The sequence below is a fragment of the Canis lupus genome, chromosome 4 (assembly GCF_003254725.2).
Source record: "Canis lupus dingo isolate Sandy chromosome 4, ASM325472v2, whole genome shotgun sequence".
Classification (NCBI taxonomy): domain Eukaryota; kingdom Metazoa; phylum Chordata; class Mammalia; order Carnivora; family Canidae; genus Canis; species Canis lupus.
This window is the reverse complement of record NC_064246.1, coordinates 21205274-21233245: the sequence shown is the minus strand read 5'-3', so window position 1 is coordinate 21233245 and position 27972 is coordinate 21205274. Positions and strand designations below refer to the sequence as shown.

Here is a 27972-nt window from a genome sequence, read left to right as displayed (position 1 = left end):
CCCGCGGTGCAGGGGTCGGAGTTGGAAAAGCCCATCCTGAACGAGATAAGACGAGGTATAACGGACACATAACTTATTTCATGGAACCTTCCTCTCCAGCCTAGCAGGTGGGCTCAGGCACATTCAGTTTATAGTAGCAGAGCAGATACACAAGTGAAGGATCTGGCTAGCAGGGCTGCCCGTTGCCCCTTCACCACGGGGCCAAACAGCTGTCAGAACACAGCTCTGGGGGAAGCTCAGAAGACAAGGCCATCAGCCATGCCGGAGAGAGTCCCGGGAGATGTCTCGGAGGTGGTGACACAGAACGGGGCTGAGGAGGGGAAAGGGGGCAGCACAGCATCGAGGGGGATTGGGTGTCAGAGTCCAGCTGAGCCGGCTTTGGCCTTGTGGATGTGGGTCCTGGCAGGGCCGGCATTATTGCTGCCAGCCCGGAGGTAGCAGAGGGCCCCACACACGGGATCTCAGCCCCGAGCAGTGTCATATCCTTATTGGTGACGAATGCCAATTTGTTACAGAGCCCAGCCTGAAGGGCTCCTCCCACTTCCTCTAATCCAACAACATCCTCTATTCAGCCTTATGATTAAATAATGTTTTATCTTGAAATATTTCAGACACTCAAAGAGCTATAAACACGATGTCTTATTGGGCAAATAAAAAGGCATGAAGGATTGATACATGTTACAGCCTGGATGAACCTTGAAAACATTACACTAAATCCATAGAACCAGAGAGTAGGTTAGTGGTCGTCTGGGGCTGGGAGGGTTTATGGAGGGACACAGGGGTGATGGCTAAAAAGTGGTGGTTTCCTTTTGGGGTGATGAAATGTTCTAAACTTGATTGTGGTGACGGTTGCACGGCTCTGTGAGCAGATCGGAAACCACTGAATTGTACACTTTAAAGGGACAGACTGTACATGCAAGTGATATCTCAGTGAAACTGTTACCAAGAGATAGCACCAACCTGGCATACCTACCATCCAGCTCAAAAGTTACCAATACAAAAAAAAAAAAAAAAGTTACCAATACAGGGGCTCCTGGGTGACTCCGTGGGTTAAGCATCTGACCCTTGATTTCAGCTTGGGTGGTGATCTCGGGATTGTGAGATCGAACCCAGGGTTGGGCTCCGCACTCAGCGTGGGGAGGGGTCTGCTTGAGATTCTTTCTCCCCCTCCCCTGCTCCTCCCCCACTCGGGCACACTCGCTAAATAAATAAATAAAATCTTTAAAAAGAAATCACAAAGAGTCTCCAATATAGCCAGACCCTCAGGGATCCTGGCCTCGCCTTGTCCCTCCTCCCTCCAGAATGTGATGTTTCTCACTCCCACACATTTCTCTGTACACTTTTTACTTAGCCCTATATGCCCTGAATAATGTGGCCTGTTGGTTTTTTTTTTTTTTTACATGTTTTTTTGACTTTATAGGGATGAATTATATTGTACATATTTCTCTTGCAATTTGCTTTTTTCCCCTCGACAGGATGAGATTGATCTGTGCTATGGCTTGGCCAGGATGTCAAGTTCATGCACACTCCCCGTGTGCGGTATTTCATTGGTGAAACTACCGCAGTTTCACATCCCATGATGTGTCTCCACTCGGCTGCAGACAAATATTTAGGTTTTCTTTGCCCTTTCCCCAAAGTGCGGATGGTGCCCCAGGGAACACCCTTTCCTCCCTTATGCACGAGTGAGTGTTTCGGAAGAGGCGGCTCTGTCGGGACCCTCCCACACTTCGCCAAATACTGCCCCACTATTCCTCAAAGTCATTAAACCTCTCTTTACACGCGAGGAAACTGAGGCCCAGGGACAGGACAGTGACCTGCTCACACTCCCTCCAGGTCCGGGACCGATTCCCGGTCCACAGCTCTTCTGGCCACAGCACACTGCCTTTCCAGAAGCCTCCATTTCCTTATTTTTATTTCTCTGCAAATCCCAGCGACCACCCAGCGGAGCCTTATCAGAGCCGATCTAGGAGAAACACATTATCAGTGTTGTCCAGGAGGGCTGGGGATCTATCTGGCAGTGCTTTTGGGAGGAAAAGGAAGAAATGGACTTTGGAGAATGCCCCAGGCGGCAGAGAGGGCAGCCCTGGGAGCAGAGGCCCTTCCCATGCGGGCTCCCCGTGCCCCCACCCCCCTTCCTTACCTCTGTAAGGTAACAGCCAGCCTCCCACCAGGCGAGCCGCTTGCTTTCCTGAAACAGAGCCACAAAGGCCTGCGCTTGCAGTCCAGGGTCTGAGCTTTACTGACTGGCTGGCTGATTTCTAAAGCACAACTTCCTGGCTCCCTTTACCTACCGCCTGGGCTCTAGCACATGGGTGTCACTTGGGAGACTGCTGGGCATGCAGAAGGGATGCTGGCAGGAGGGGAGGTCTGAGGGGGCAGCAGGCCACATTAGGGATTGGGACCTTCAATCTAAGGGCAAATAAAAGGACGAAGTGCTTTAAGCAGGGCTGTGCATTTGTTTTTCAAAGACCATTCAGGCTTCTGGATGAAGAAGGGATGGATCCAAAGAGGTCAGTTAGGGGCTCCTGCAGTAAGGTGAGAGATGGTGACAGCTCAAACAGGTGTGTGGGGTGGAGAGGCTGGAGGCAATCAGCGGGTGGGATCAGGGGGCTTGGTGGTGGGTGGGATATGAGGGAAAAGGCAGGGACTGGGCTGATTCCCAGGCTCCAGCCTAGGTGCTAGGCCTGTGCGGCGGTGGCGCCATTCCCCAGGACTGGGAATGCTGGCTACGGGCCAGGTTTGGGAGAAAGACGCTGGCTTCAGCTGTGTGCACTTTGAGGATGGGTGGCTTGTGACACATGTAGGGGGAGATGTTGCAGAGGCTGCCTGGTGTGATTCAAAGGTGGGGAAATTTCTCCCTGCCTGGAAACCCGCAAAGGCTCCTCTTGCTATAGAAGAGCCTTGCTGAGTTTTGTTGTCAAGCACCTGTAGAATCTAAATCGATTGGTCAGTGATCACAGCCAAAGAGAAACCTTCACAGGTGTGTACATCCTGGTCTGTTTTCACTTCCCATTTGCAGACAAATTACTTGTCCCAGTAGGTGGTTTAGCCTGGATTATACACTGAGTGTGCACGAGGCATTATGTTAGCACGGTAACCAAATAGCAGAACCAAGGGACAAGGCTCTGGTAGGAGTGAAGGATGGAAGGAGCTTCAGGGATGCTGTAGCAGAACTGGACGGGTTAAGAGTTTGTCAGGTAGAAACAGAACAAAGACATCGGAACAGCATGAGCGGATGTGGACGGGTGAGACACTAGTGTAGGGGCAGGGCAGGTGAGTGGTCCAGTTTTAACTAAAAGAAAAGGAGTACAGCATAATAGGAGACCAGTCGGAGCCTAGGCTTGAGAGACAATGGCCTTATCACCGGGGGGGCTGTGTGTGAGCACTAGGGAGCCATGGATGGTTTTTGAGCAGTTGAGTGGAATTGATAGGATGCTGTGAGGATGGAGCATGTGGGGGAAGGAGAAGGAGGCATTGATGCTGCCACTGGGTTGGAGCCTGGGTGTCTGGGAGGTCAGATGGGCCATGAGACGGGACTGCAAAGGCCGGAGGATGTGGGGGTGGCAGAGAGGGAAGGAAGCTGACCCAGCACAAAAGCCTGGCTGAAGCAGAAATGGGGAGCTGGAATCCAACAGGAGGGTCTCTTATCAGGCTGGCCCTCAGGGATGTGCTCTGAGGATTAGCCAGGAATGACTCAGAATTAACCCATTAGTTATTTGCATATAGAGCAGAGTTTACCCCAAAACAGTTATTTCTTTAGTGTAAATGTTCAGCCTCATATAACCATCAGCTCTGCAATCTTTTTCTCTGTTAATGGCACCTGAGGACAGTTTAGTCTAAACTCTCCCTTTTCTGGGTTAGCTGAGTCTCGAATGAGGAGACCCACAGGGGAGGGGGGCCGTGGGTCTGCTCTGCTGCGGTCCAAGAGAGGTGAGGGGGGCCCAGGCTAGGATGGAAGCTCCGGCCAGGGTCCCTGCCCACGAAAATGCCCCGAGACTGGTGGGGGTGGGGGTTGGGTCTGCCACCAGGGCAAACAGGACAAGGCTAGACAGAGAAAGGGTTTCGGAACATGTGGACACCAGCTCTTAGCACCTGTGGAAAACAACCAGGCCCAGGGAGGCAGCTCTGACTTGAACACCAATCGCCAACCTTCGTCGCCGGAAGGGGCTTCTCTGCCGCCGAGCCACCCTCCGCATCCGCATCATTGCTAGTTATTTGCTCTAGGATACAGGTTGGGTCAGTCACAGCCAATCTTCTCCGACACCACATCACCCCCCAAGGGGTAACAGAGCCAGTGCCTAGGTGTTAGTGCTCGCCATTCCTGCCCCCACGATGACCACATCTTCCACTGAGCCAGGACGGAGGCTCAGCATCTGGCTCTGCACCCTCAGGATGAAAAGCGTTTCCCTCTCTGAGGGGGGGGAGGTGGAGCTCCTCGGCCTCGCCCTTTGCTGACTTTCCCCACCCTCATTTCAGATTTGGCTCCTGTGCTCCAGCTTCCTTCGAGGGCTTACCATTCCCAAACATTCTGCTTTTTTCTTGTTCTCAGAGCTTCTGTCCACGCGGGTGCCCCAGCCTGGAGTGACCTCCATGCTGCCCTCCCCCCCACAGCAAGAGGCTTGTGCCCCACAGAAGAACCTCTGCTTGGCCTCCCCTGGGACCTGGGAACCATGGACTAAGGGCTGGCCAGTGGCATACGAGCAGAAGGGATGCATGTCGGGATTTTCTTTTCCCAACATGCTAGTTTTGCTCTGAAGGGCATATAACCCCCCAGCCTCTTCGTCTTCCATGCGAACAAGGGAGGTGCGAACAAGGCAATGGGCAGCGTCGTGCCACATGACGAGGATGGCAAGGCCGCCTTCCCAGCCCGGCACCACTGTCCTCTGACCTGCTTCAGGACGAGATTTCCCCTCTGCCTTGTCGGAGTCTCTCACTGGGAGCTCTGGTGTTACGGTGGTGAATCTCTAGCCATCTGCCCTCCTGCCAACATCCAGCTCCCCCCCCCCCCCCGCCCCAGTGAGGTTCTCTCTGAGCCCAAGCTCCTCCGGGGTCCCTGGCAATTTGTACACCTCTCACGAGCACGCTGTAAAACAGTGGATGGCCACGGTCTCTCCCACAAGCAGGCCTGAGGGCAACTTCTCTCCCGATCATCCATCCTCTCCGCCGGACCTGGCTGAGGTGCTAACGCACACACCCCATAGCACCCCTCAGCCCTGCTTCCGCAGTCCAAACCTCTTGGCCTAGTGCTCAACTAATGACTCTGGCCTACTCTCTCCCCTCGGAGATGAGGCCCTGAGTGTGAACCACCTACCCCAGCAGCTCAGCACACCGGCTCCTCTCGTGTGAAAGCCCTCACGCTGCCCGCCCTGCCCAGCCCCAGGGTGGTGGGCCTGAAGGAGCTGCTTCCTTGCTGGCTGGAGCCTACACTGTCCCCCGCCTCGTTTGTTACTGAGACTAGGGATTGGGATGGGAGTTTCCCTAATCTTTGTGTTCTTCTCAAGTGGCCCAGGAAGTCTCACGGTGTGTATCTCTGTGCCCAAGGCCCTCCTCCTGTCCCACCAGGCTGTGTGCTTTGCAAAGGGCCCACGTTCACTCCTCCCAACTTCTGGTGGCTGCGACTGTCCTAGTGAGGCCCACCCTTCAGCATCCTGGCCCAGGCCTGCAAGTCCATCACAACCCTGGGAAACAGTGCCTGTGGCCCTGGAGCGGCCAGATCTAAGCTAGTGCATGGCTATTTTGGGACAGGGAGGATCCTGGGAGGATGCTGGCGAGGTCAGAGTAGGAAGGGAAGGAGGTGGGTTTTCTGCCCATGATTATGTATCTCGAGCCCTCTGGAGTCCATCCAGGGGCCCAAGGCTGCCCTAGGAAGAACACACCCGGGGCTCCACCTTAGCCAAGCCAGCCACAGAGGCGGACTGGGGGCAGGCATGGGCTCAAGATTCTAGGCTCGGATCCCAGTGGCCACGGTCGGCAGAAAGAGTGTGTGTTTATGTGTTGTGTCCCAACAGCGGTGGCTTCGGCATCAGGCAAGATGCAGGGCAGTCTTGGGGTGGGGTGGGGTGGGGTATGTGGTGTGTGAAGGCGGGGGAGGTGTCAGAAACCAACCAGAGGGCAGCCGGAGGACCCGGGGAAGAATCCAGTCGCTCGGCAATGATAACTGATGGCAATTTATTAGAGATGCATTGAGCATCTACTATGTTATCAGATGCTGGCAAAACAAAAATGATAATACTCTGACTTTGTGGGTAGCACTCTCCAGTTGTATAAGCCCTTCTGCAAATATCAGGAACCTCAAAGTGGTTCATAAAGTGGTTTATAAACTCTGACCTTAAGGAAATAATCTGAGGTGCATCATTTAGGCCCAAGCATGAGAGTGGCCTTCCACTCCTGAGTTTGGAGATTTGCAACTATTTTAGAACATCAAAAATCCACTCTGCCTGTTTGGAGTGTTCTGGGGAAGGTCATCCATCAGTATGAAGTGCTCGGTACTGGTCCTGGCACACATCAGGGACTCGGTTAGGGGCTGTGGCCGTAAGTGCAGCCACGTGGTGGGCCATCCTCAGTGCAGAAGGTGGCCAGAACCCTCAGGTTGGCCCGAAGGGGCAGGTGCAGGGACCCTCCCAACAGGACCTAGCCCGTCCTAGCAGATGTGTTGTACTCCGTGATTCCATCCATAGTCTGAGATGCCTCTATGTGGCCCTTCCAGACCCTTCCTGCTGCCTCTCCAAAAAGCTGAGAGAGCATCTTAGACTTCTTATGATTTTTGTCTCAATTTTAGGTTCTCTTATTAAACTCTCCTGGTGCTGGGAAACCTGAGTCGCTTAGTGGTCAAGTGTCCACTTTTGGCTCAGGGTGTGACCCTGGAGTCCTGGGATCAAGTCCCACATTGGGCTCCCTGCGGGAAGCCTGCTTCTTCCTCTGCCTGTGTTTCTCTCTGTGTGTGTCTCTCATGAATAAATAAATAAAATCTTTAAAAAATAAAAAATAACTTCTCCTGGTGCTACCCACCTGGCGCTGATCTATCATTTGAGCCAAACTGCCCTCTGGGTGATTCTTTAACACCTGGGACACTCCTCCCCAGAGCCCTTGCTCTCTCCTCCCATCTCCTGCCAGCTGCGTCCTGTCCCCGCTGGTGGCTCCTCCCCACAGAGGACCTGCGTTGTCTTTTCTCCTTCCCACTGCATCCCTCCTTCCCACCACTTCTGAGCTGCACACCATGGCTTCAGGGCTTCCTCCTCCCTGTCTCAGACCCCTGGGTTGCCCACAGACTTCTAGAAGTGAAGGGAGATGAAGCAGCTTTGGAAACATCCTCCTTTCCACCACATGCCTCCCCGGCCCCCAGCCTCCCAGGACCACCCGAGCCAGACTCTCCTCAGTGCAAACTTGACGCCTGTTGGTTAGACACCCACTTGGAAGGGGGACAGAACACGTGAAGCCCAATCAGGAAGGAGAGGGAGAGGGCAAGCCTCTGCCCTGCCATAAATGCGTGTCCTGCACGCCAGGACGTGGTGTTGGATCGGGATTTTTGTACATCCTTAAGTACAAGAGGAAGTGAGGAAATAATGGTAATAGCGCTTCCTAGGAATCAGGAATGGTACTAAGTGCTTTCCATGACTATCTCACTGGATCTCCACACCACACCTGCAAGGTGGCTATTATCTCCCCCTTTCCACACTAGGAAACTGAGGCAGACAGGTTACATCATTCCCTAATTATTCTACACCACTGGTAAACATCAGAGCTGGACCTCAAGCCTCTATTTTCTGCGGCTCCTAATGGCCTGCCCTTCAGCAACCTTCTAGACTTTGAGCAAAAGATAATGGCAGTTTGGCTGAGAGCTATGGGGCGGTCTTATCTGAGGCGTGGGCTGCCCTAGAAGCCCTGATCCTGCAGGTGCTCTGCCAAGGCCCCGCCACCCTTCCCTCACCCTCATCCCATCTCATTAACCTCGGCATTCTTCTCCCAAAAGCTTTCCCAGATGCCAGGGCTCAATCTCCTGGGCCCCGAGGGAGGGAGGAAGCTTCCCAGGACTCGGACACCCTTTTAATTAACCCAGGTGACCCTCTCCCAACGGGCCAGCAGAATCCCATCATGGCCCCACTGTTTCCCGTGGCAGCACCCTGAACTGTCACTCCCACCCCAGCTCCCTCACTCTTCTGAGAATGTGGGCCCTCTGTTTCCCATATGCTCACCACCCACTGGCTTCCATTCCTGGCCTGGGGACCCTGGGTGAGGACCACCAGGGTCCTGTGGGTGTCCTGCCAGTGTCCCCTGCCCACAGAGGCTCTCAAGGGGCCTCCTTGGAGTTGGCAGCGGCCCTCTGTGATTACTCCGAAGTGCCCCCCTCCCCAAGTCCTTTCTGGGAGCTTCCTTCCTCACCCCCAAAGAAGGACAGCCCACTCATTCCAGTTACTCATGGGAACAGGGAGACTTGCCTCATAGGTTACCCATAATGGTCAGCAACCTACAAAAGTCCTCACGAGCTATGACTTGACACCATTATTAACAGTGGACAGTGCTGTTGAACCCAACACCCAGCAGGGCGCCCAGCACAGAGCAGGAGCTCTGGGTGAGAAGCAGAGGAAAGTACTCGAACAGGCATCCTCACTAGTGATCTGGTCCATGGCAAAGTGGAATCTCAGTCCAGATGACCCCCCACGTCCCCTTGCAGCTTTAGCTTGCGCGTGAGTGTGTGTATGCAGCGAACGCACAGCACCCGAGCCATCTAGCTAGGGCAGGCAGGTTTTACAGGGTGGAGTAATCCATTTGTCCGTGTAACACTTTTAAACACCTACCATGTGTTGGGAGTTGGGGGGCACAACAATAAACTTGAGAAACCAGGTCCCTGCCCTTACAGGTTTACATTTTCTTCAACCCTACATAATACTTAAAGATTTTCTGAACATGGCCATGCGCATCATCATATACCATTTCACAACCTGGCGCACACACCCTCATAGAAGAATTGACAAATGAATGAATACTTGAATGAGTGAATGACAAGTGGGGGGGTGGGCATGCCAAGCCACTAGTAGAGGGAAGGTAAGCATCATAGATTTTGTCATTCCCGTCTTTCACATGAGAAGCAGCGCTCTGAGCAGGGGTGGCTACAGCACACCCACTAAGAGGGTCTCTGGTGTGTGTCCCCATCCTAGGCACCTACTCGCAGGGCTCCTTACCTGGCGGGCAGTGACATCCTGGAGACGTCTTCGGGAAGGCCTCCCTGCGCCTCCGAGAGTGGAGCTTCCATTTCTGCAAAAAGGAGACAGAGAAGAGGAGTCATGGAATCGTAAGGCCAAGCCCTGGGAAGGGTCTGCGGGTGGTGGGGACAGAGCGGGGGAGGGGGCTGCCTGGGGGCTGGCAGGGGGACTGTTTCTGGATCAAAGACTGGCCACGGGCGTCTGTGTAATAAGAAGCAGATGGAGAAGGTCCCATCTAGGGAATCTCAGTGTCTGATGTCTTCGGAGTGCTCTTAAAGAAATTAACCCCAACCCCAGGGCCCTATAAACCAGTTGTGGCCTTCCTGCACCCCACAATCATGGGCACAATGACCTGTTTTTCTCGGCTCTCTGCTAATTGTTTCCTGTCTAGGTCTGGGCTCCTGATTGATCCCAGCATCAGGGACAGTGACTGTTCTCCTGATGTCCCTCACAGCCAGGCACAGGCAGGTCTGGGTAGGGGTAGGGATGGGGGCTGAGGGCCGGCCACCTGCCTCTCCATCGAACCTCTTCTTTGCAAATCACTGGACCCATCAGAAAGGCCCTAAGGAAGCATAAACAAGTAGACCAGAGCATCTCCTGCTTTCCAGGAGCTGCCATTATCCTGGTGGCGAACGGACAGACACACGGCTGTAAGCACCAGCGCCCGGGCCCCCTGCCTTTCAAAGGGCAGTGCACTGAGCCACCCAGGGAGGGCCACGCTGGCACGGGGGCTGCAAGGGACACTTCTGGGGAGAGGCTGCCTGGGTTCATAGGCAGTTCTCAGACCCTGGGCAGATTAAAGTCCCTGCCTCACTGGGCTAACGGGGGGACTGGAAAGGTCGATGCACAGAAGGAAAAGTGTCTGACACCGGGGAGGCACACAACAGATGTTAGCTCTTGTGATACTCGTGTTACAGGTGAGGAACCCGAGGTGCAAGGCGGGGGCAGGGGTGCAGGGAGACTAACCTGGCCAGGGTCAGACGTAGGTACAACACCTCACTCTCAGGTGCTAGAGTCACAATTAGAACCTGGGAGCTCTAGGGCCAAACTGGCCTTTCGATAGATTTTATTTGCTTCCTACGGTGATTTTTTTTGTTTCCATTGAATTTCTTTCCAGCATTTTGAAGTGAGTGATTTCACAGGTAAACCTGGCCATGGTGGGGGGTGGGAGGGGGAGCGGTCCCGCGGCTCACGGTTATTGACCTCAACCAGAATGCTGAAGTCCCTGGCGTGTGCAGCGGTTAGGAGGCCAGCTTCCCCCCACGTCCCCCCTCCCCATAAATATTTCTCCATCATTGTCCTCCTCTCTGGCAGAGCCTGAATTTATAGTGACACAGACCCTTGACATTTCCATGGCTTCTCGACAGCCATAAAGCTCTAGCACCAGGTAGGTGCTGGGGTGACCATGCAGGCCTTGCCAACGGGCCTCGCTTTCATTCACCACCATGATCCCGAGGAGAGCCCAGCAGGCAGGCACCCAGTGTCTCCCTGGTCCCGTCAGCTCAGCTCACTGCCCCTGCTTCTCCCACTTTCCACCCTCCCAACCCCAGTGCTCCTCCCCCCACGTCCCTGTCAGCTGATGGCCCTGAGAAAAAAGCAAGCAGACGAGGTCTGCCAGGGGCTCCTGCACCAGGCAAAGCGGCCCTGTGACCGCACCTGCCCCTTCTCTCCGCTCCTCCCCGTTGGCCAGCCGTCCACCTGCGCGCAGGCCTTCCCCACAGGCCTGCAGCAGCAGTGGCCTCCTCTGGACTCCATCCTCCTCTAGGCTCGCATCAGGCTCAGTCTTCTCTGTAAAGGGCCAGCTAGTGAATATTTCAGGCCATGCGAGCCACAGGGCGACACAACCCCTCAGCTCTACCGTTGGGGTGAGAGGCAGCCACAGAAAACATGAAAACCAGGGGCGCCTGGCTGGCTCAGTCGGTGAAGCGTCTGCCTTTGGCTCAGGTCATGATCTCGGGGTCCTGGGATCGAGCCCCATGTCGGGGTCCCCGCTCAGCGGGGAACCTGCTTCTCCCTCTGCGTCTGCCTGCCCCCCACCCCCCGCTCGTGCTCTCTTGCTCTTTCTCTCTCAAATAAATGAATAAAATCTTAAAAAAAAAAAAAAAAGAAAGACAAGAAAAAACACAAACTGAACAAGCACAGCTGTGTTCCCATAAAGACATATTTACACAAACAGGCTTCGGGGTGGGGGGTGTAGCGGCGGCTCACCCACTCCTGACAGAGTCATGGGGCAAACACGCTGGTGATCCTCCCACCATGCAAGAGAAAGGAAAAGGAAAATCCTGTCTTGATCAGGCTCTCTCCCAGGCCGACTCCTCCCGTCTCTGCGGGAGCACTCCCGCCAGGCTCTTCCCAGCCCTCGGCCAAGTGCTACCCCCCAGGTCACGGGCAACCTCGGTGTCACTAAGCCCAGGGGACGGTCCCTCTCATCTCAGCCTGGTCCCTCCTTTCCCTGACCCACTCTCTTCACTTGGCAGCCAGGAAGCCCCTGGCTCAGTTTCCCTCGCCTTCTCCCCCGGTTCCTTTTTATCCATGCGGAGACCGCAGGGCCCAGCCTCACCACTCTCCTCCCTGCTCTGGCTCCCGGGGGCTCTCACCCTGCCTCATGTCTTCAGCACCATCTGTACAGGACGATGCCACCCTTCCTGCACCTCTAACCTGGATCTTCCTCCACAACCAGATGCACGGAGCCAGCTGCCTGCTTGACATCTCTGCTGATAGGATCTCAAAATTAGCTCGGCCAAACCAGGCCCCTCATGTTCTGTGCCCAGTCCCCCGGGCCTGCCCCCTCTGCTGTCTTCCTCGCCACTCTTCCATCTTGCCAGACCCTCGAGACCCTCCGTGATGCCTCCTTCTCTCTCATTCCATGCCCATTTGGTCAGCAACTCCTGCTCTCTACTTTCTGGACACATCCAGAAAGTCTGACTCCTTCAGATCTGACTCCTTCCCACCACCCACCTCCCCATCACACCCAGTGCAAGCCTGGTCATCTCTGGCCCAGTCATGGCCACAACCTTCTGATGGGTCCCCCTGCCTTTGCCCCACAGAACATTCCCACTACGACCGCCAGGGGGCCCACACAGGCCTCCTAGATACTCCTGCACATGCCAGGCTTCCTCCTACCTCAGGGCCTTTGAACGTGCTGGCCTGGCTGCCCAGGGTGTTCTTTTCCTGGCTAACCACCGACTCGCTCTCAGGGAGGCCTCCTCTGCCCTGGTGCCCTCCTGCAATATACTTACTATCCCTCCTCCCTGTTTTACTTTTTTTCCCTCTGGATTTTGTTTTGTTGGCTCATTTATCGTGCTTACTATCCACCCCGATCTCTAGAAGGCAAGCTCCACAAGGAGATGGATATTTTGGTCTGTTTTATTCACTGCCGTATCCCCAGTGCCTAGAACAAGGCCTGGCATATGGTAGGTGCTCAATGAATGGCAGTTGCTTACAGATTGGGAGATTTCACATAAAGATCTGGATTTCTGGTTCCTCTTGTACAGTGGGGGGTTCTGGGAACACCGGGCCATAGTGATGCCTGGGCACAGGTGCTGAGTGTTGGCTGCCCTTTTTAGGTGGGCATGTGCTGCCCCGTCCCCCTGGCCAGCTTCACCTACTGGGGCCACCAGCCTGGCCCCCTTAGGTGTCTGAGTTTGAGACTCCTGGTGAGACATGCCCAGGCTGAGGCTCAGGGGTGGGTGGAAAACCTTCTAAGGCCCCCGGTGCGGACCCCTAGCCGCCTTCCTGCTCCACCCCTGCTGGCGGCCGGGGCCTCCTGGAATGCCCCACATGGCCAGAGCCGAAACAGCACCCGCCTGCTCTTCGCAGCTATTAAAATGCCTGTATCAGTATCAAAGAGAAAATGCCAGGCGGCTACTCACTTCCCCCAGAGAATGCAGAGAGGCCTGGCCTTAGGTTTCGGGGCCACTCCCTCCCTGTGCTTGGTCCTGGGGCTCTTAAAGGGCTCAGGCTCTACCTGGGTCTCTGTAGTATGTGGGTGGGCCAAGTCCCGTGTGGAGGATGGAGTCCAGAGCAGGTGAGCTCTGTACTCCACACTGTGACCTTGACTCCGGTACCTCCCTTCTGGGACAATCTGTAAAATGGGGCTGTTGTCCCCCCTCCCCCCCCAACCGCCAACTGCCTACGTGTTGCTGTAGAAAGGGCCTTGGAAACCATAAAGCATTTACCAGGAGGAATTATACAATAAGTTAATGTTAATAATAGCTACACATATTGAGCAGCATATGTCAGGGACTGTGCTAAGTATTTTGGTGGAAAATGTCCTTTAATAAGTAATTTTTTAAAGGATTTTATTTGGGTTGCCTGAGTGGCTCAGTTGGCTAAGCATCTGACTCAGCTCAGTTCTTGATCTCAGGGTCACAAGTTCAAGCCCCATGTTGTTGGGCTCCATGCTCCATGTGGAGACTACTTAAAAAAAAAAAAGATTTTATTTATTTATTCATGAGGGACACAGAGAGAGGCAGAGACAGGCAGAGGGAGAAGCAGGCTTCCTGTGGGGAGCCCGATGTGGGACTCGATCCCGGGATCCAGGGATCACAGCCTAAGCTGAAGGCAGACACTCAACCACTGAGCACCCAGGTGCCCCTAATAATTAATTTTTGATATTAGCATATGACTCCTATTAGAACCCACCTGCCCTTGGTGACTGTGGTAGGACTCTATCTTAGGTTAGCACAGATGGCCTCAAACTCTGCTGAGGCGTCCACTACACGCAGAGCATGGCTGTGTCAATATGGGCTTGCACTGCATTAGGGAGTGCCAGGACCTTGGGGTCTAGTTCCCAGCCCTCCCACGGAGTACTGAGCAAGAGATACAATCCCTCTGGACTTCGATTTCGTCATCTACAAAATGGGACTAATATTGGGTTATCCACTGGACTACACAGGATGGGATAAAATGAAATGAGATCAAAAAGCAAGAGAGAGTGTCCAGATGTGAAGAACAGTGAGCAGCTGCTATGCTAGCTTGTTTTTCATGGTGGTGGCCAGGCGAAGGCCACTTCTCTCTTGAGCTGGTGGCAGGACTGTCTCCCCACATCTGCCCCGTGAGGCCGGCCAGGCCCCGGGCACTGCTGCAGAGAGGTGGTCAAGTTTCCTGCCATGGCCCTGTTCCTGGGAAACTCTGAACCCCTTTCCTGGGAAGAGGGAGGGTGAGTGAGGGTCCTGTCCGCAGCCCACCCTTTGACCTTGATGACTAGAAGTCAAAGAAGGATCTGCCCCCTGCAATGACCCCACTGAGCAAAGCTCCAGTCCCTACGCCAGTGTCTGGTTACAATGCCTGGCACAGAGTGGTGCTTGATCCCATCTGCTCGAGCCCTTTTCATTACCCTGGGCCATCCTGCTACTGGGCTGGTGCCCTGGTAGAGACTGAGCCAGTTTTTGGAGGGCAGGGCCTGGTCTGCTGTTTTGATCCACACTTGAACTGAATTAATCACTTTGAGGTCTGCCTCCCAGCACCCATCTCTGTGGTGCTAAGGGGGACGTGGGCTTGGGCCTGGGCTTCGCCAGCATTTGGATAGATGGAGATGGGAGAGGAGGGCATTCAGGTGAGGAGCAAAGGCGCAGACGCAGGACAGAAGCTGTGGGGAGCCGGCCCATGGGCCTAATCGCAGGGATGGAAGGAGGGGGCTGGCCCCACAGATGGGCTTTGTTGAGGGGTCAGGCCCATGGGCGGCTGCACGCCCCGGAGCACAGGCAGATCAGTGTGGGGAAATCAAAACGGAGGAAATTGAGATGCTCAACCCACATCCACCCAAACTGGACTCGCCCCTTCTGCTCTGGGGGCCGGGCGGGGGTGCCATGGGGTGTGCCTGGGGAGCTGTCTTCTTCCTCCCTCCACAATTCTCTTTGTGCAACAGACCTGGCATCCGATCACAGACTCCCAGGACTATGAAACAGGGGCCCAAAGGGCCGCCAGATGCCACGGGCTCCCTCTGCCCCCCTCTTTCACCAGAACCACAGAGCAGTGTTGCTCCAGGCTCTGCGGATCAGAAAAAGCCAGGGGAAGGAGGTGAATGCCCCTGTGTGAGCTTCCAGCCTTCATATGAGAAAGTCCCTCCTTTCAGCTACTCTCCGCCCTGCTGCTGCCTCAGGGAGTCAAGCAGGGGGGCCCTGGAACTATGTAGACGTGAGGGGGAGCCAGGTGGTCATGGGGCCTATAGCCAAAGGTTCAAGGGGCCTGGGATTGTCTCCGGGTCTGGTGCAGGATGAAGCAGGGTCCCCTACACAGAGCAGGATGGGCCGGGGTGAGAGTGCTGGAGTGGAAGCCAGGAGCCTCTTCCCTCCTTCCCTCCTTTCAGCAAGTGGCTGTTGAGCATCCTCGCATGCCAGGGCCACGCAAATGCCAGGACACGCGGGACCAGACTCTGGAGCTTATTTGCCAGGCCGGCGGACAACAGTCTACAAACCGCACACAGCAACGAGAACTCTGCAGCCACTGTCATCAGGCTCTGGGCGGGCAGGGGTGAGGCTGTCCAGGCTGGTTCATTGTGGGGAAGTGACGGCAGGGCTGAGACCTGAGAGTCACCAGCAACTAACCAAGGTGAGAGCCCAGGTGCAGGGAAACAGCTGAGCCCTGACACCGTAATGCGCTTCTTATGGACAGGCAGGGGTCCAGCATCGAGGAATCCATACAGCACTCGCAGCAACTCACTCATGAACGAGGAACCCGAGACAGAGAGAGCAGGGGCTGACTTGCAGCCAGGAGGGGCAGAGGCCGGGTCTGAACCAGGAAGCCCGGTCCCTGCACTGCACACCTGTGATGGGCGCGAGGGGATGGCTCTGGCCCTTTCCAGGAGACTGCCGTACCTATTACTAGAAGGCCGGGCTCTGCTCAAAGCACTTGTTTTACCTTTTTAAATTCTAAGAACAACACTCAATCAGAGGGAGGCACTCTTTACTATCATCACCCCATTTTTTAGAGGTACAACCCAAAGCACAGAGAGGTTAAACAACTCGCCCAACATCACATGGCCAGTAACTTGGAGCGGCAATCTGGCTCCAGAGCCTGTGCTCCTAGGTCTGACTGCATAGGGCCGTGTGGCTGGACTCGGAACATGAGGGAAGGGGAGCCATGAGGCAAGAGAGGGGGGCAAGGGCTGAGCCCTTCAGGCCTCCGGGACCGCATTAAGCAATTTGGTCTCTGGCCTGAGAACAATGGAAAGTTACTGAAGACTTGTAATTAGGGGGTTGTGGTGATTGTATTTAGAGCTTTTAAAAGGATCACCCCGGCTGCTGTGCAGATGCTGAAAGGGATGGGGCAGGGTGAGGGGGAGCAGGTGTGTTAGGAGGCTCTTGCCACGGCCCAGGTGACTGTGGGCAGCCCCACTGGGGTAGGGCAAGCAGTGATGGAGAGAAGGGGACAGGTCCGCAGGCAGCGGGGCCTGGAGTAGGTATAGCCAGGGGCCAATGCCTCCTCAAATGAAGGGGTGCCGGGGAGGGGAGGGCTTCCTGCATATTGAGTTTGAGGTGCTTTCAAGACATACTGAAGGGGTGGGATGGTGGGTGTAGAGATGGGCCTGCTGCTCTGACAAGATGAAGAACACAGCCATTGCAGCCAGAACAGTCAGTTGCAGCAGGCAGTGAGCTCCCTGTCACTGTGGGTATGTAAGCCTGAGAACCAAGGATATTGTCAGGGCGATTCCCGGGTATAGTTCATAGCTCCCTTTCTCCCAACACTCTGGTTCTACAGAGTGGGGAGAGGCTGGAGGTGGCAGGACCATCCTCTCACCTCCCACATCGCGGAGTCTCCCTCTACCCTTAGGAAACTGCAAATGGCAGCTCATGGGGACCAAGCTCTTCCTGGAAGAGCCCTAGCTAATGCCCCTTGAACCAGCCCCCTCTCTGCAACCTTGTCCCCAGAGGTCCCCCCTCCCGTCCTGCCCCACGGGCCACCTTGCCAGAGTGTGACCTGATGCGGAACACCTCGCAGTGATGGCTTAAGAGGCACCTTCCCGGGGCATCTGCAGCAGAACAAGCACCTGCAGGACTGCAGACCCCTGGACCCTGCAACAGCCTTCTTGGGGAAGATGTGTCCTCAGGGGGCCCTAAGGCCTCCCCGTAACTTAACAGAGAGGCGTGAGCCCCGTGCAGGAGGGCGGGGTGGACAGGAGAGGGGCTGAGTGAAGGGGAGACCAAGGCTGGGCCAGGGTGCTGGGAAGGCCAGAGGCTGGGGTGGGCGTGGGTGGGGAGGAGAGGAAGGGAGGCTGACAAGGCCCAGGCCATGTGGACTCTAGCCATGTGGCTTCAGGAAGACCCACAACAGGCTCTAGCACAGGAGACAGGGGCTCCGTGTGCCCCTGGAAGGCTGTGCCCAGCCTCTCAGGCAGGCAGTTCCTCCCCTTCGTGTGTGGCTTGCCCTTTGAAGGGGAGCCCCTGCTGCCAGCAGCCTGATCCCCACCCTTTCGGCCACCAAGAATCTTCTGCAGGGAGGCCCCCACCCCGGGGCAAGGGGCATTTGGTGTGCAGATGGGTGGGGGGCGTGTCCACAGGGAGCTGCTGCCAGGGTCTGCTGGCGGCACAGACAACACCCAAGAGAGCCAGGGACCCCTGTCTGCCCCAGCCTTCCCAGGCCCTCCTGAGATCCTGGCCTCAGTTTCCCTTGAAGAAGCCTGCTGACTTCCTTTATTTACTGAGGACTCAACAAGCTGCTTCTGAAAGGGACATCATGCAACTAAAAGACATGAGAAGATTCCTGAGACTTCTGAAACCTTCCTCCTGGAGGGCAAACCCTCAGTTGATTTTATTTTTCAAAACCAAAACAAACTCCAAACCCCAAACCCCAAACCCCAAATCCCAAACCAACTTCCTTCTTTAAGCTCCCTAGACTTTCAATCTGTGCATTGTGTGGTAGCACTTTTACGGACACCTCATCGTGACCCTCATTCCTGCCGGCACCAGCTTCTCAGCACTGTCTGGGACCCAGGTGAGGGGTCTGGGTTCAGTCGCGTGGGATGCCCCTAAAGTCTGTCTTTCTCTGTCTCAGGGGCTTCCAGCCATGCTTGTTAAACACCCCACTGCAAGACCCTACCCATGGCATTCACTTCGGGATTTAGGGGAGGGGGTCAGCCTCGGTGTGTTGCTCCCAGCTGACACTCTGTAGCCAGGGCCAGGTCTTCGAGCGTGTGCAGATATGAGAGTAACTTTAAAGAGTCCAGTTGTGGATGCCTGGGTAGTTCAGTCAGTTAAGCATCTGCCTGAGGCCCAGGTCACAATCCTGGGGTCCTGGGATCGAGCCACGCTTCAAGCATCCTGCTCAGCGAGGAGTCTGCTTCTCTCTCTCCACCCTGCTCATGGTCTATCACTCCCCCGCCCCTCTCTCTCTCTGTCTCTTTCAAATAAATACAAATCTTTAAAGAGTTCAGTTGCTACAGAGCTTCTACCCCTGTCTTTCTCCAAAAAGAGACATTCAGGTGGCTGCACGGACAGGCAGCCAGACACGTATTACACCGTAAAGCGGCTGCAAGTAAGGGGAACAACGAATAAGCTAGGGCAGGGTGATAAACAGGAACTGGGATTGGCGCTTACACAGAAACTTCTGCTGGAGGACTAGCCGGTATCACGGGCTGAAACCCAGATTTGGTGCTAAGCTTTAAGTGCCCGAGAGACAAGAGCCGATCCATCCCTCCTGGGAAGTCAAGCATTCTGGAAACCAAGGCTGGACGGGGATTTCCCTGACTCCTCCTCACCGAGGCCTGATGTCACAAGCAGTATCCTCTGTGTCATCTTACAGCAAAGATGGTAACGCAGGCCTGATCCCAAGTCAGTTTAGTCAACACCACCCCTGAGGGAGCTGAACCAGACTGAACAGGTCCCTAGCCCCTGGTCTGTATGACCTGCCTCAGCTGACTTAGTAGGGTTTGGCACTTTATACAGATGGTGTATACTAGTGGCTTTAGAGTGCCAGCTCTGGGGCCACACTGCTTGGGTTCAAGGCCTGGCTCTGCTACTCACTAGCTGTGTGACCTGGGGAAAGTCTCTTAACTTCTCTGGGCCTCCATTTGTCTCTTCTGTAGGAATATAAAATATAAAATTGAAAAAAATTATAAATCTTTAACCACTTCAGAGGATCATTTTGAGAATTAAATGAATTAAAAGATGGTAGAAATCTTTGAACAGTGCTCCATAAATACTAGTAAATACTAGCTAATAATAAAACTTAGGGGCAAGGTACAACCCCGTCTTACCTCCTCCTCTGATGCTGAGGCAGGTGGTCATGATTGTAGCTGCTAATAACTGAATGATTTCATTTAATCCCGCAACCACCTGTGAGGAGGATGTTGCGGTCCTCATTTTCCAGATCGGGACGCTGAAGCTCAGGTCACACAACCAGTGAGTGGCAGAGGTTCAAGTGACAACACATGCCGTGGACTTGCCCAATTCACTGTTTTGCCCAAACCAGGAATGTGCCGGGCAGCCTGGGCAGGTGAAGAGGAAGCTCCTGACCGTGGGGAGGAGGGGATGGGAGGGGACGGGAGGGGATGGACGCCCTCAGCTGCTCTGTCCAGGTGGGGACACAGCACACTGAACCAGCCCCACTCTCCCAGCCTGCCCCAGGAGGCAGCCCTGACTTAGGAGGAGCTAATCATTTCCTCTTCTGCTGGTCGCTGTGAGACACCCACCTCCAGGGCGCACCCCTGAGTAGACGCTGAGCACACGGCAGGGTCTGGGGCTGGGGGTGTGAGCAGGGCAGCCAACTGAGCCGGCTTCACCAGCCTCTAGCAGAGGGACCTTAAGCCAGCGACGAAGTACTAAGGGTGGTCTACACGCTGCGCTTAGGCTCAGTCCAGGTCCTGGAGGCAGTGAGCCCTTAACCCCGCCATGGGATCGTGTGTGATCCATTGCAGAGACAGGATATTTAAAAGCAATGGAGAGAATTGGCTGCACGATGCACTTGGGGCCGAGCCACGGATGGCAAATAGATGCTCCCCGCACACTGACTCTAATAGACGGGGCGGGGCAGTCTGGAGTGCTGTGTTGAGAAGGATCCTGAGGCCCACCTAGGCTCACGGGGAATGTGTTCAGGGGTTAGGAATGACTGCCGTGGTTCTGGGACAAGAGAAGGCAGCACAGACCACGTCTACACTTACTTTGCAAGTTCTGCAGGAAGTCAGAGCAGGGAGAGAGCCCATTTTGGGTTGGAGTGGTCTGAGGAAGGCTTTCCAGAGGGCACCGGGGCAAGCTGAAGATGATTAGGAGTAAGGGAAAAAAGACATCTTTCTGAGAGCGTCAAATGGTGAGACATTACTCAAGGCAGACGGCATCTTGTCTCAGATGCTTTGACTTTCCCGCCACCCTCCTAGGAGGGTTGGCGACTTAATGAGGTCCTCAGTCTGGTTCGGAGCTACCTGCTAGTTTTAAGATCTTTGGAGAACCTGTAAAACATTAACAACTCTCCCTGGCATTATCTGTAATAAATATCGCTCTGTATTTTTCTTTTAACTGAGAGTCAAGATCAAGAACACCAACTCTCACAAGTTAATGGTCGTTTCCCGGAGAAGTGTTGAGAAGGATTCTGAAGCCGCACTAGACTTTCAATCTGTGCATTGTGTGGTAGCACGAGCTTAAAGAGAAAGTGTGCCGCAATTGATTAACAATGCCTGCTGAGGCCAGGGACTGGGGAGTGGAGAGCACGCAAGCAGCGTCTTTGCCACCACTTGATCAGACAATTAATTATAGTCTGGAAGGGAGAAGGTGTGGTGTGGAACCTGGTTTCGGAGCCTCCAGACCTGTTTTCTTATCTGTAAGAGAGGGGGCTGGGACTGAGAGGCTCTGAGGATCTTCCCTCCCTTAACTCCCACAAGACCGCTCATGCACTTACTGCATGCGGAGTCAGACACAGTGGCTGGCTGCATGGCTGGCTGCATGTGAGGGCACCTGGACTCGGGGTTTGTCTGATGACTGAGGCCCAGGCTGCTGTGATCTACAGGCTACGCCCCCAGGAGCACATACGTCCCCTGGAAGACCCCGCTCCTGTCCTCTTTCCAGCATTTCAACCATAGGAGACTGAGATGGGACTCCCCCATCCGGAGCCCCAGTCTTGCAGACACTGCTTTGATCTCTCCCCTGAATGCTCCTCTGGAAAAAAAAACACACAATAAAAGGCCCCTGTCTACACCCTATAAATGTGAGCCATTCCTGTTACAGTGGTTGGCATTGTTATGTTTAGGGATGAGAGAGTCTGCCTGGGGTTCCTCAACATTTTAGCCTGGAAGTTTCAGCCCCCACCCCACCCCCACACCACCATCAGGAAATTCCTAGAGGTGGAAAATGCCCTTAACACCCAAAGGATTGGATCATAGAGAGCGGAGTGGGAGGGTGGGGTGGTACAGTGACATCAGTCTTCTCATCCGTAAAATGGGACAATGAGAGCATCAGTCCCTTAGGGAGGCTGTGAGGACTGAAAGAGGCCTCGCACACAGCACCGGCTGCTGTATGTACCACATAAACACGAGCCGTTCCCATGGGGGGGGCGTTACTCCTACTGTCAGGGAAGGGGAATCTGCTCAGCACCCCCCAATGCCCAACGGCTGCTGACACCATTGCTCCCGCTTGGCCTGGATTTGGCTATTTTAACCTCCAGTCCCTTCTCTTTCATGCACACCCTCTGCCCAGCCCCGGGTGACATCTGATTTCCTCCATTTGGGACATTCCAGTTTCTTTCTTTACAGCAAGCAAATCAAGCAACAGGCAGCTGGAGCGCTCATTAAGGGTCCCAGCCCAGGAGAGAGGCACCAACAGGGGAAGAGTTGGGGCCTGAGGTCTGGAAGCCACACTACCAGCTCCCCATAAGCTGGCGCCCCGCCCCCATGCTCCTCTCTCCCCTCTGAGCCTCCGCTGGGTGGCCAGGCCCCTCAGATCCAGGCCTTCTGCCGGCATCTGCCTCTGGCCGGCCTCCTTTCCAGCTCCTCTCCCACTGGGTTCCCTCGGCCTGGCCTTCCGCCTGCTTCTCAGATTCGTCTCTGCCCAGCAGGCCGCATTCCCCGCTGGGATGGGTGGCGTGCACGTGCCCCTGGGTTCCTGCCTCCAGGCCGACGCCTGGGCTGCATGTCTCACCAGGACGGCCCTGTTCAATGCCCTTCCTCCTCTGCTCCAAGACAGCTTGCCTGCTCCAGAGCCCAGGGAGCCTTCTGGAAGCCCTCATATGGGCCTGGGACAGGGGCAGGGCCTTTGGTGGCGGCACTTCCTAGGGCATCCTCCCATCTGCCATCTCCCCAGACTCTCCTGTGCGCACCCAAGAGGGGGTCAGAGAAGGAGCCTGAGGTTCAGGGGAATGGCGTGGCTTGCTGAAGGCCACACGGCTGCCAAAGCCCTGCTGGCATCCTGGGTTTGGGGCGCCTACACTCACGGGGTGTCTGTGTGCCCTTTGGAGCAGGAATTGTCTGTATGTCCATGTCACGGAATCACGCTGCTAAGGAAACCACTTCCCCGGCTCTCCTCTGCCTTTTCTTCTCACTGGGGGCCCCGGTCCCACTTCTCGGCTTCTCCCCATCCGCACCTTTGCCCTTTGCTCAGACCTGGAGGAGCACACCTTTCCTGGCCCAGAAGTAGCTCCCTCCTAGGGCAGAGCTGTCCCACAGAACTTTCTCTGATGATGTGTATGCTCTATATCTGCACTGCCCAACTGGTAGCCACTAGCCTTGGGCGTCTCTTGAGCACCGACCTGAAATGTGGCTAGTGCGACATTTTTCAATTTTATTGAAATCAACTGAACTTTCAATTTTATTTGATTTTAGTTACTATAATGAGTCACGGTGGAACTGTACTGGATGGTGCAGCCCTTAGAGTGTCCCTCCCTGAAGCCTGGGCCCGTAGGCCCCACCCAGGGGGGTGCCTTCCAGGGCCACCTCCCCACAGAGGAGGCTGCCCACACCTCCACCCACAGGACCAGACCTCCCTCTGGCTCCAGGGCCCTCTGCTACTGGCCCCAGTGACCCCCCTGCAGCCACCGTCCCTGTTCACCCCATCCTGTCCCTCCCTGCAGTCCAGTCCCAGCCTCAGCCCCCTGTGGCCTGTGCCAGCCTCTTGTTTGGCCTTCCTGCTCTGCCCTGCTCTCCCTCCCACTCCAGGGACACAGCCGCCCCCCCTCCAGCCCTTCCATGGCTCCCCAGTGCTCTCACATAGACCTAACCGTCTCTAAGGGGCCCTGGGTCTCTCCAGCCAGACTTTCCACCTCAGTTCCCCAAGGCAAACCCCTCCCTCTGGCTTCCAACCTTCAGAAGCCGTTCCCTTTGCCCCTTGGAACAAGGCCCCTCCACTCATCCCCTTCTGCCTGGAAGTCTCCGAGTCTCCCTTTAAGACTTCGCTTGAAAATCACTTTCCCAGGAAGCCACTGCTGTCAGGTACGCTGCATGTTAATACGTTCCCCAGACCTCCTCTGCTCCCATCACCCTAGCATTTTTCATATGACATGGTCACTGCCCGGTGACCTATTTGTGCCCTATTTGCCTGCGAGTGTAGGAGAGCAGAAGAGTCCCCCCACCCCTCCACACATGCACACACAGTGCCTGAACCACAGCTGGCTCTCAGGAAGCGTTTGCTGACTGACTGACTGACTGAGAATGGACAAAGGAAGGTGGCAGGACACAGTGAAGAGCACTGGAAGTGGGGTCAGGAACTTTGGCTCTAGTTCTGGATCTTGCCATGTGACCGGGGTAACCTACTGCCCCTCCATGGGTCTTAGTTTCCCCATCTGTCAGATGGGGGTCAGTTCAGATGCTCTGGCAGATGAGAGGTCTAGAAGTCAGCGGGTGCACAGGAAGCCACAGTTTGCAGAGGAGGAATCACACTGCCCAGCCCCCAGGCCCCGCGGGCATGAGACATGACATGGCTAAATCTCAGGGCGAGGAAGCCACGCTCTGGGGCATGCCCTGGCCAGCAGCAGGGGACAGGGAGGGAAGAGGATGGAGAGAGGCACTGAGCTGAGCTTCCAGGGTCAGATCCTTGCCCCTCAGCAGCCAGGGCCCCTGAGATACATGGGGGGAGCCCTCACTGCCCCGACACCATCTCCACCACCCAGCCAGCCCTGCGTGCATTCTCAGACAGCTGACAGAGGCCGCTGGCTCAGGCAGTTGAGCCCAGACACTTCCCAGGGGACTTGTGGGTGGCCCGCCAGAGTCCTGGGTCCCCTGGGTTCTGGCAGGGCATGGGAATGAGCTGCTGGCAGCAGCCATGGGTGCACGTCTGGTATCAGTAAACTTGCACTGGGGCCACCCTCTCTGGTCCTGTGACCTTCATCTCCTTGACCACACCAGAGACCTGCTTTGGCAACTCTCAGCCTTCGCCTGGTAGTGGAACCGCAGAGGAGCCGGCTGTAGGGAACTGGAGCGTCATGCCAGAATGGCCACGACCCCAAGCTGGGTTCCAATGCTTGCCACCTGCCATTTCAGGAGCTCAAAGGGGTGAGGGTATTTGCTCCAGGTCACACAGGCTCTAAGTAGCAGTATAGGGATGAAACCACCTCCCTGCTCTTTACTGTTCCACACCACCTCCCAGTAAGTAAGAGGTCCCCTCCAGTTTCTCCCACAGGGAAACCCTCCATGGCCAGCCCGTTCCAGGACCTCTTCCCAGACCACTGCAGCTGTCACCTGTGGATGCTCTCCTTCATTTGAGCCCTGCATCCCTTGTGCCGTCCAGAGCCTCCTAAGTCACCAGGAGTCACCCTCCCACTGGCAGGCTCTTCCTCGGGTGGCACCAGTGAGCCTGCAGGTCCCTCGTTCCTGGGGAGGGTGAGCTCTCTTCATGTCCTCCTAAGAGTGCCATGGCTAAGAAACGCTAATGGCTTTTAATCCACTTAGGTTCAAGGACATTTCAGATTTCAGAAGGGGGTTAAACTCAGCATCCTTTCCCCAGAAAAAAAACACACAAACATAAGATGATGGGGACCATGGATAAGAAACCCGGCTTAGAAACAAGAAGGTGTTTGAGCCCAAGGACTGCTGAACCAGGGAGAGCCACACTTGGGTCCCCTAGCGGCCTGGGGCAGTGGGCAGGGACCAGGACACCAGTCCCTGCAAGGACGGCCCCTTCTGTCCCCCTCAGCCCCTTGGATGACTCACTCCCTCACCCACTCTTCCCGGCTGAACGTGGCAATAAAAATCAGGCAGCGCTGATCCTCAAGGGATGGACGGGGAGGGCCGCGGGGGCCCGGCAAGGCTCAGCCCGGGCCACCGGGCACACATCCCGCCGCGTGGGCGCTGGGCGGCTCTCGCACCGCCTGGCGGGGCGCCGGGAGGGGGAAGTGGGGCCGGGCAGCCTCCGCGCGCCCTGCCTTCCTCCACCTGCCCCGCGCGCCAGGCTCTCTCAGCGCGGGACGCGGGGGGCGCCTGCCGGCGGCGGGGGCGCGAGGATGCCGAGTGCCCGGCAGGGCAGCGTCGGTCCCCGGTCCCCGCCCCCCCTCCCCGCCGGCAGACAGCTCCTGCGGGCCCCGCGCGCACCGCACCGCCTGGAGAGCAAGCGCCCGGCCGCGCCCCGGGCTCGAGTTTGGAGGCTGCGCGAGGGGGCGCCGCGGGAGGGCCGCAAGCCAGCAACAAAGAGCACAGACCTCGTCCAGCAGTTGGTTGACTCGTCCCAAAATAGCCGTCTCCATTTGCTGCTCCCCACGCTCCGCTTCCAGGCGCAGCACCCGGGCCTGCAGCTCGGCCGTCCGAAAGTGGGCGAGCAGGCTGAGCGCCAGCGAGCACAGGGCCAGCGCCAGCAGCCCGCACGCCCCCGCGCTGGGCAGCCGCGCGCAGCGCTCCGCCGGCGCCACCGCCAGCGCCCCCGTCGCGGGCGCGCCCGGCTCCCCCGGGCCGCGGGCACCCGCTGCGGCCGCCTTGCGGGCGCGCTCCGCTGCCATGCCCCCGCGTCTTGAGAACCAATAAATAAATAAATAGAATAAATAAAGGCTGGAGCCGCTGCCCAGAGGCGCGATCCGAGCTGCGGGCAGGGGCGGGGGGGAAATGTCCCTTCCCTTGGCTCCCGGCAGAGGATGGAAAACTGAGCGGCAGGAGGGGGAGAGCCGGGAAGAACCCGCAGCCGGCGGGAATCGGGGTGCAGCCAGGTGCGCAGAAAGTTCCTTCGCAGAAGGTTCCAAGTCCAGGAAGGTTGGGGGAACGGGGAGGCGCTCCCTCTCCGCCCGGTCTCCCCCTGCGGGCGTCTGCGGCGTCCCGGGGCCGGCGCTGCGCCCTCCGTCCTTCTCGGGGTCTCGCGTCTCGGCGGCGCGCGGGTCTCAGTCCCGGGGCGCAGGGGCGCGCGCGGAGGGCCCCATGGGCAGAGGTGGGTCGTGGCCGCGGCCGAGGAGCGCTGGGGCCGATTCCGGCGCCTCTGTAACTTGACACACGAGCTGCGGCTGAACGGATCGGATGAGCAATCCGTGCTACTTCCCAAACTAATCTCTCCCACCCCCCTCCCTCCTCCTCCTCCTCCTCCCCTCCTCTCCTCCACCTCCTGCGGGGCCGACGGCTTGGATTTATTTATTTATGCAAACTCGCCCGGGGTGGGGGGCGTGGTGTGCTGGGCCCCGCCGCCCCAACCGGCCGGCCCGGGAGCCCCTCTCCCGCGCTCCCTGTCCCCTTTGAAGTGACACTCGGGGTTATTTATAGGCAGGAAGGGGGTGTGGAGTGGAGCGGGGGCTTTACTTCTCGCCCTTTCTCCGGATTCACACCGAGGGCCCTCTCCGCCTTCCACCCAAGTCATGGGGCCAGGCATCACTCTGCTTTCTGAAAAGTTGTTGAAAGGCAGCCTTCCCGCCGGATCCTCCGAGGAGCCTGGCTGTCTTATTGTGGGGCACCTGGATGGATCTCCAGATCCTGAGCAGGACGATCTAAATCCCTTGGGTCACTATTGCTCCCACGTCCACGTGCCTCGGTCCCATCCCCTCCCTCCCATCCCAAGCCAGTTTCGCGCTGGTTCTGAACCTCCTGAGTCCTGCAGCTGCCCCCACCCCCCAGCCTTTGGTGGGGCTCATTCCGCCCACCACATCTTTAACATCTTTCTCTGGGGTGAAAAGTCAGTCCTCCAGGGGGCAGCGGAACTGGCCTTCTGTTGTTTTCTTCAGGACCCAGACCTAAGGAGGAGACTAAAACTGAGCAGAAAGGTTCATTCCAAGGTACCTGAGAGTCAGGTCCTGATCCTTCCCCTTCCTGCCCGCCACTGATCTGAGACCCCTCCCAAGCCTCTGCTGTCAGAGCAGCCGCCCAAACACCCCGGCCATCAGAGGTAAGCAATGCTGACGGCACTCAGACTCCCTCCCTGTGCAAGAGTCCTTTAGAGCTAACCCCGCTCCCTCCTGCTGTCATTTCTTTGGCTCCAGTAGAGAATAACTGGTGGTCAGAGGGCATTTTGTAGTTTCCTCTCTTGTCACCTCCCCCACTTTGAGTGATATTGTATCCCAAAAGAACTTATCTCCCTGCACCTCTTGACATTCCTGCAAATGAGGTGGTGGGATTGACTTCCCGGAGAAAGCCTGCGTCCCAGTGACAGTGGGCAGGGGGTGAAAGGCTGGCCTTGGGGATGTGAAATTGCAGGTGGGGGTGACAGGAGTGTTGCGATTCCGTTTTAGAAGAACATGTGTGCCAACTTCACATTGCATATTGACTTGGTGGGGCCTGATAGCTCATAGAGAGTATCGAGGCACACCTAACAGTGGGGCACATATGACAGTAGCGTGGTGACCCAGCGCTCATACTGAATCAAGGCTGTACTGTAGCGTTGTGGCTGGGTCACTCAGCCCCATGGGGGACCACGGGGATAGAGAGTGATGCTGCGGAAAGCGCCGGTGGCCA

At 56.3% G+C, this 27972-nt stretch overlaps 1 protein-coding gene across 1 annotated transcript; it reads right to left on the bottom strand.

Moving 5' to 3' along the window:
- Positions 1-236: 236 nt before the first annotated feature.
- On the bottom strand, positions 237-26045 carry LOC125754932 (collagen alpha-1(XIII) chain-like). The gene is made up of 4 exons (XM_049108880.1): positions 25752-26045; positions 9180-9252; positions 2141-2188; positions 237-310 (listed from the first exon to the last, which is right to left on the bottom strand). The coding sequence occupies exons 1-4, from the start codon at positions 26043-26045 to the stop codon at positions 237-239; spliced, it is 489 nt and encodes a 162-aa protein (XP_048964837.1).
- Between the last annotated feature and the right edge of the window lie 1927 nt (positions 26046-27972).

Excerpts from the sequence above, each read along its gene's own strand:
- LOC125754932 (XM_049108880.1), bottom strand. The coding sequence starts at position 26,045 with ATGGCAGCGGAGCGCGCCCGCAAGGCGGCCGCAGCGGGTGCCCGCGGC. Across the intron at positions 2,189-9,179 it reads AGGATGTCACTGCCCGCCAG|GAAAGCAAGCGGCTCGCCTG; the intron begins GTAAGGAGCCCT and ends GCTCTGTTTCAG. Across the intron at positions 311-2,140 it reads CTGGCTGTTACCTTACAGAG|CCCCGTTCTGTGTCACCACC; the intron begins GTAAGGAAGGGG and ends TCCCCTCCTCAG.